Source organism: Octopus bimaculoides, chromosome 3 (assembly GCF_046866305.1).
Source record: "Octopus bimaculoides isolate indiv1 chromosome 3, ASM4686630v1, whole genome shotgun sequence".
NCBI lineage: Eukaryota > Metazoa > Mollusca > Cephalopoda > Octopoda > Octopodidae > Octopus > Octopus bimaculoides.
Genome location: NC_142930.1, coordinates 133033025 through 133041696, shown reverse-complemented (window position 1 = coordinate 133041696; position 8672 = coordinate 133033025). Strand labels below are relative to the sequence as shown.

At 40.5% G+C, this 8672-nt stretch overlaps 1 protein-coding gene across 2 annotated transcripts in view; it reads right to left on the bottom strand.

Annotated features, from left to right (window-relative positions):
- LOC106873906 (DIS3-like exonuclease 2) overlaps positions 1-8672 on the bottom strand; it is an 86815-nt gene that overhangs the window by 1378 nt on the left and 76765 nt on the right. For both annotated transcript variants that reach the window (XM_014921435.3, XM_014921436.3), the window contains 4 exons: positions 7281-7428; positions 6249-6379; positions 5234-5338; positions 3829-3996 (listed from right to left, as the gene is read on the bottom strand). In XM_014921435.3, coding sequence (XP_014776921.1) covers positions 3829-3996; positions 5234-5338; positions 6249-6379; positions 7281-7428 — 552 coding nt within the window. The remainder of the gene's footprint in view (positions 1-3828; positions 3997-5233; positions 5339-6248; positions 6380-7280; positions 7429-8672) is intronic.

The window sequence follows — 8672 nt, the reverse complement described above, 5'->3', positions numbered from 1 at the left end:
ACACACACATATGCATGTGTGTGTGTGTATATATATATATATATACACATACACATGCATGTATATATATATATATATATATACACATACACATGCATGTATATATATATATATATATATACACATATGCATGTATATATATACACATATGCATGTATATATATACACGTATGCATGTATATATATATATATATATATATACACATATGCATGTATATATATATATATATATATATACACACATATGCATGTATATATATATATATATATATATATATATATACACACATATGCATGTGTATATATATATATGTGTAGTCGATAGCTTCCGCTATCTGGGCGACCAAGTTAGTAGTAGGGGTGGGTGCACTGAAAGTGTAGCTGCTAGAATAAGAATAGCCTGAGCAAAGTTTAGAGAGCTCTTACCCCTGCTGGCGGCAAAGGGACTCTCACTCAGAGTAAAAGGCAGACTGTATGACGCATGTGTACGAACAGCCATGCTACATGGCAGTGAAACATGGGCTGTAACTGCTGAGGACATACGTAAGCTCGCAAGGAATGAAGCCAGTATGCTCCGTTGGATGTGTAATGTCAATGTGAATACCCGTCAGAGTGTAAGTATCTTGAGAGAAAAGCTGAACATTAGAAGCATCAGTTGTGGTGTGCAAGAGAGACGATTGCGCTGGTATGGACATGTGGTGAGAATAGCTGCGTGAAAAAGTGCCACACCCTAACAGTTGAGGGAACCCGTGGAAGAGGTAGGCCCAGGAAGACCTGGGCTGAAGTGGTGAGGCAAGACCTTCGTACATTGGGCCTCACCGAGGCGATGACTACTGACCGAGACCTTTGGAAATGTGCTGTGCGTGAGAAGACCCGGCAAGCCAAGTAAGATCGTTGCCAGTGCCCCTGGACTGGCTCTTGTGCGGGTGGCACATAAGATGCATCATTTTGAGCGTGACCCTTGCCAGTACCGCCTGGAAGATGTTTGTAAGCCATTTAAGAACACACAAAAAACTGTTAATTTCACTTCAACATTTAAATTTAATTTGTATCAAAATATTTCCGTCAGTTTGACTTTGTGCTGCATCTGTAGATACATCACAGACAAAACTTCATGTGGCATCTGTAGATGCATCACAAAGTTTTGTCAGGGAACAGATCACGGCTTCAAAGCAATAAAAATATTTTGACACAAATTAAATTTAAATGTTGAAGTGAAACTAACAGTGTTTTGTGTGTTCTTAAATGGCTTACAAACATCTTCCATGCTGTAATTGTTTTTGTTTCAACACACAATCTCAGATCAAGTCATTTGCTATGCAAGTACATCATCATCATCATCATCATCGTTTAACGTCCGCTTTCCATGCTAGCATGGGTTGGACGATTTGACTGAGGACTGGTGAAACCGGATGGCAACACCAGGCTCCAGTCTGATTTGGCAGAGTTTCTACAGCTGGATGCCCTTCCTAACGCCAACCACTCAGAGAGTGTAGTGGGTGCTTTTACGTGTCACCCGCACGAAAACGGCCACGCTCGAAATGGTGTCTTTTATGTGCCACCCGCACAAGCCAGTCCAGGGGCACTGGCAACGATCTCGCTCGAAAATCCTACAGGAGCCAGTCAGGCGGTACTGGCAACGGCCACGCTCAAAATGGTGCATCTCATGTGCCACCCGCACAAGAACCAGTCCAGGGGCACTGGCAACGATCTTACTTGGCTTGCCGGGTCTTCTCACGCACAGCCCATTTCCAAAGGTCTCGGTCCGTAGTCATCGCCTCGGTGAGGCCCAATGTACGAAGGTCTTGCCTCACCACCTCAGCCCAGGTCTTCCTGGGCCTACCTCTTCCACGGGTTCCCTCAACTGTTAGGGTGTGGCACTTTTTCACGCAGCTATCCTCCTCCATTCTCACCACATGTCCATACCAGCGCAATCGTCTCTCTTGCACGCCACAACTGATGCTTCTAATGTTCAGCTTTTCTCTCAAGATACTTACACTCTGACGGGTATTCACATTGACATTACACATCCAACGGAGCATACTGGCTTCATTCCTTGCGAGCTTACGTATGTCCTCAGCAGTTACAGCCCATGTTTCACTGCCATGTAGCATGGCTGTTCGTACGCATGCGTCATACAGTCTGCCTTTTACTCTGAGTGAGAGTCCCTTTGTCGCCAGCAGGGGTAAGAGCTCTCTAAACTTTGCCCAGGCTATTCTTATTCTAGCAGCTACACTTTCAGCGCACCCACCCCCACTACTAACTTGGTCGCCCAGATAGCGGAAGCTATCGACTACCTCTAGTTTTTCACCCTGGAATGAGATAGAAGTTGTTTCCTGTTTGTTTGCAGTCTTTATTGCACCTGAACATCTGCCACAAACAAAAACTAACTTGCTAGTTAACCTGCCTTTGATGTTGCTGCACCTCTTATGTGTCCATAGCTTGCACCGGGTACATCTTATAGAGTTACTACCTACTCCTTTTCTACATACTGAGCAGGGCCATCTACCTGAAGGGGTTTGTGTTTTATCTACCTTCCTACTTATTAGGATTTTGGTTTTAGCTAGGTTGACTCTAAGGCCCTTCAATTCTAGACCTTGCTTCCACACCTGAAACTTCTCCTCTAGTTCTGATAGTGACTCCGCAATTAGGGCAAGGTCATCAGCATAGAGGAGCTCCCAGGGGCAACCTGTCTTGAACTCCTCTGTGATTGCCTGGAGGACTATGGTAAATAATAGGGGGCTGAGGACGGAACCTTGGTGGACCCCTACCTCTACCCGGAATTCATTGCTGTACTCATTTCCAACCCTCACCTTACTGGCCGCATCTCTGTACATGGCTCGCACAGCTCTCACTAGCCATTCTTCTATCCCAAGTTTCCTCATTGACCACCAGATAAGGGATCGGGGGACCCTGTCAAAGGCTTTCTCCATGTCAACGAAAGCCAGGTACAGAGGTTTATCCTTGGCTAGGTATTTCTCTTGCAACTGTCTCACTAGAAATAAGGCATCAGTAGTGCTTTTACCTGGCACGAACCCAAACTGCATCTCATCTAAATTGATTCGCTCCCTAATTAGTTGGGCTATGACCCTCTCTGTAACTTTCATAACCTGATCTAACAGCTTGATGCCTCTGTAATTATTTGTATCTAAAGCGTCCCCTTTACCTTTGTAGCAGTTGACTATGATGCTGCTACACCAGTCATAGGGTATGACTCCTTCGTGTATCACCTGGTTCGTAATACGGGTGACTAGGCTATAGCCAACACTGCCAGATATTTTGAGCATCTCTGCAGTGATTCCTGATGGGCCGGGGGCTTTCCCGGTCTTCATACTCTTAATTGCTTTATCTACCCTGGTACTATCAACTCGGATAGCTGGTCCCTCTATTGGGTCGACATAAGGCAGGCTCTCTTTCTCCCATTCATTCTCTTTATTAAGCAATCTATCGTAGTGGCATCTCCAGACCTCTTTCTTTGCATCCTCATTTAATGCAAGCGTACCATCATCCATGCGAACACATTTCTCTCCTACAACATCACTATTCTCTCTCCTACACTGTCTTGCAACCCGAAATACCTCGAGTCTTTGGTCCTCACGGCGCAGAACATTGGCAAATCTTTCCTTATCTGCTTCCCCTCTGGCTAAATAAACCTGTCGCCTAGCCTCCCTTCTGGCACCTCCGTAATATTAAATAAATTACAAATCATTTATATGTTTTTCATGTGATTATGCTACATTGGATTTCCTTCAGCTTCATAACAAAAAAACATCCAAACTTTTACCATTTTAATAAAACCAACTTGTTTCTAGACTAAGAATTACTTACCAACCATTTGAGGGGTTCTGAATCTCCCTGTAATATACATTTAACCAAAGTAAAAATCCCAATTTCCTGGCTAACACTTTCTTTTATGTGTTCATTCTCTTTCCACTGAAGTCGCAACATTGGAAGTCTTTTCCTTTTGAATGCAGTGTGACTCTGAAGATCCAATTTCTGCAAAACAAATCAAAATATTTTTAGATGTCCAAAAAGGATTGTTGTGGGGGAGTAAAAATGTGGAGGACCTCAATTTAATTGTTAAGCATAACTTATTGCTATTATTGGTTTAAAATTTTGGGGACAAAGTCAGGGCAGTGGGTAAGTTGATTACACTGACCCCTGTATATAACTGGTACTTATTTTAGTGATCCTCAAAAAGATGAAAGGCAAATCCTAGTAGGATTTGATCTCAGAGTGTGAAGATGAAGGAAATGCCACTAAGCATTTTGCCTTACTTATTGCCGCCATTATTAATTAACATTAAATAAACAGGTTTTGAATCGATTTTGTACAGTAACAAAGGTTGAACTACAACATTTTAAACTGATTCATCTCATCATTTAACGTCCGCTTTCCATGCTAGCATGGGTTGGATGATTTGACTGAGGACTGGTAGACCAGATGGCTACACCAGGCTCTAATCTGATTTGGCAGAGTTTCTACAGCTGGATGCCCTTCCTAACGCCAACCACTCAGAGAGTGTAGTGGGTGCTTTTACGTGCCACCGGCACGAAGGCCAGTCAGGCGGTACTGGTAACGGCCACACTGCCTGACTGGCCTTCGTGCGGGTGACACGTAGAAGCACCCATTACACTCTCTGAGTGGTTGGCGTTAGGAAGGGCATCCAGCTGTAGAAACTCTGCCAAATCAGATTGGAGCCTGGTGTAGCCACCTGGTCTACCAGTCCTCAGTCAAATCATCCAACCCATGATGATGATGAGATGAATCAGTTTAAAACGTTGTAGTTCAACCTTTGTTACTGTCCTAAATCGATTCAAAACCTGCTTATTTATGGCGCTTATATTAATTTCTTATCATTAATGCCATTTTTTCCCCTTTTATTTTGCTAAAAGGGACTCTATCCTTGCGCTACTACCAATGAGGTTTTTTAATCCCCAGGTTGATAAAAATTATTTCAGTCATAACCGTCCTAGCATTCTGTGGGTGTATTGGACCTACATCAGCTGATGTCCTTCCTTTAAGATGATAGGCTGGGTGATTAGGGAAAGGCTTTTTCTTTTCATTTACCATGTTTCTGTTGAAATACATTGCTTTGTTTGAATTAATTTTGAAAATAAAGAATTCAGTTTTAAAAAACTTTTTCATTATTATATTGGTGCTTGGAACATAATTTAACACGAAACTTTTGGTGGAAGGGTTTAATTTAGATTACTTTAAAACTGTAACTTACATTGCAGTAGACTCTTTTAACAACTCCAAGTCTGAGAATGTATACATCAAATGAATGGTCAAGGATAGCCATCACCATTCCTTTCTCATATAAAGGACCACTTGCCTGAAACATAGAACATTAATCAAATTAACAAGAAAACAGTTGCAAGTAAGGTAAACAAAATGAGATTCTTTTCAAAAGAGAAATATGACTGCCGTGTATATTTCCATCTACTGTCCTCATGTTAAATGCAGTTGAGATCAGTTTAACCCTTTCATTACCAACCTGGCTGAAACTGGCTCTGAGTATAGCACAGGTTAGCTCTGATCAAACCAAATTATGGTATTTAAGTAGCTAACCAAACATCTAGACATGACCCCCCCCCCCCCCACACTTCCCAGTCATACAATATTCCCCAGTTTTTTCCTAATCATATAATACTTTCTCCACCTAACTAAGAACCATATTGCACACTATGATACTCAGTGTTGAATTGTCTGGGGTACAGTGCAATAGTTTGGACAAGTTGCACTCTCTTCACCCAGTCGATATATTTGCTGATTCTGGTGGTGGTCACAGCAGAGGGGAGCAAAGTGGAGTGTGACAGTAGCTGTTTCCCTGCACTTGCTGGTGGTAGTTATCTCAGTACAGTGTTTAGCATTCAGATTACTCTATCAACTGTAATATTTGTATGTTCATATTGTTTTGAATTGATCCTGTATTATGTTGTAATTTCAATGATGTGATTGTTTTTACAATGACATCGTAGGGTAGGCATGAGGGGCTGGATCTGGCTAGTTTGAACATAAAACAGGCAGAATATTATGGCCAGTTTAAATGCTAAAGAGTTAAGGCCTTATTTGAATGTTTTCTTGATGGTAGATGTCGAAACCGAATTTACTGAAATACAGATATGAAAAATTAAAAATAACTCCTTACCTTCTCATAAACAAGTTTCTCATGAAATGATTATAAAGAAATAAAAATTTGTGGCAACTAAATGGCTAATCTGATGAATATTTGAAGAACTTACCTGAATAAAGGCACCAAGGAAAATTTCACAGCTTAGCTCCTGTGCACGTTTTGAAGCAGTTTTCTTATCGTTACAGTGCTGTGCTTGTTTTTCCATCTCTCTCTCAGTTTGTTGAATAGGTGGTGTGTAACCTATACAATAAGAAATATGTGAAAATATAGGAAATAACCCTCAACATTAGATTATAGGGTAATATTAGAGCTTGAATAGGCTTAGATGTGGACATTGACAGAGTTAAAAGAAGCATACATGTGTGTGCACACATGTAGAAATAAAGAGCCTGGTTTTACCAATAATACTCTTTTGTCTTATATACACATACATCTTCTTACATCTACAATCATTACACCACTCACATGCTTCTAAGTAATCACTAGATTTGCTAGAAATAGCACCTCAATCTCCTTTAAATTGCATCTCACTATTTTAAAGCAAGAACACATTAGATAAAGCAGTCCTCGATGTCTTGAAAGAAAATAATAAAACGAAAAATAGGTGGAATGGTCATGGTTGGAATGCCTTTGATCATAGGTCTGTTTAACCATTTCGTTACTGCACTTATTTTCAGATGCTCTGTTTCTTCTAATTACTTTAAATATAACAAAGAATTTAGTAAAATAACTTAGTTATCATTAAGCAAGTGTTAGGAACATAAATTGTGAGTAAGGTTTGGTGGAAGATTTTAATTCAAAACTTATGAAAACAAGACATTTGTACTCAAAGCCAGAGCCGGTTTCAGCCAGGTTAGTAACAAAAGGGTTAATTAAGGTTGACCTGGATTAAATAACCATGACATGAACACAAAACAATCCAACCAAATCTCCCTCAAACTCCACCCTATCATCATCAAACAAAGATAATGTTCAAATCACATTAGGCTTAGATAAACGGTCTGCAAAAAAATGACAGGATGGTCACATCTGGAAAAAATTTGACCATTGACTGGCTGAATCAAGGTTTGCATAAAGATAAAAGCAACATACATTTACAGATATTCTCAGTTTATAGAGTAAGGAAAAAATGCAATCTTACCAAGGGCAGCAGCTAACAATCTGTGCACAATGACATCAGCGTATCGTCGAATGGGTGATGTGAAGTGAGTATAGAGAGGTACATTGAGAGCATAATGTCGATATTCATTCTTGTTAGATATTGTTCCAGAGCAGAAGTATTGAGCCAGCTGCCAAAGTGAGAGTGAAGAGATACATGGCCATTATTATTAACAACAACAACAGTAATTCTAATTTTAGGGATGGGGACAAGTCAATTACATTGATCTCAGTACTTAATTGGTACTTTATCTTAGTGATCCTGAAAGGATAAATGGCAAAGTCAACCTTGTATAATAATAATAATAATAATCATCTTTTCTACTGGAAGCACAAGGCCTCAAATTTGGGGGAAGGGATTAAGTCGATTACATCGACCCCAGTGTGTAACTGGTACTTCTTTAATCGACCCCGAAAGGATGAAAGGCAAAGTCGACCTTGGTGGAATTTGAACTCAGAACATTGCAGCAAATGAAATACCACTAAGCATTTCGTCCAGCATGCTAATGATTCTGCCCGCTTGCCATCATAATAATGGTAATCTAATTTTGTCACAAGGGCAGCAATTTTGGGGAAGGGAACGAGTCGTTTACACTGACACCAATGTTCAACTGATACTTATGGATGAAAGGTAAAGTTGACCCTGGTGGGATTTGAATTCAGAACGTAACGGCAGACAAAATACCGCTAAGCATTTCGCTTAGCGTGCTAACAATTCTGCCACCTTGCCGCCTTAATAATAGTAATAATAATCTTTTCTACTAAAGGTACAAGGCCTGAAATTTTTGGGGAGGGAACTAGTTGATTATATTGACCCTAGTGTTTCACTGGTACTTATTTCATCGACCCTGAAAGGATGAAAGGCAAAGTCAACCCAGGCAGAATTTGAACTCAAAATGTGGCAACTAATGAAATACCACTAAGCATCTCACCCAGTGTGCTATTATCATCATCATCATCATCGTCGTTTAACGTCCATTTTCCATGCTGGCATGGGTTGGATGGTTAGTCAAACCATCCAACCTATGCCAGCATGGAAAGTGGATGTTAAATGATGATGATGATGATGACAGGAAGAGTGAGAAGAAAGATAGCTAGTAATAAATAAAAGTGATGATAAGAGATTAAATAGCAAAAAAAAAAAAAGTCCAGTGTGATTTCATCCCTTGTTACATAAGCGAATAAGAGGTAGTTGTGGTAGGGTGACACATTGATAGGAAAGGGTTGAACAATAGATAGGAATAAAGAAGAGTTGGGGAGAGTGACTAATAGGTATCGCACATCCCTATACTCCATCACTACTACCATCCTAAGTTATAAGTCCATTTTCCATGCTGGCATGGGTTGGATGGTTAGTCAAACCATCCAACCTATG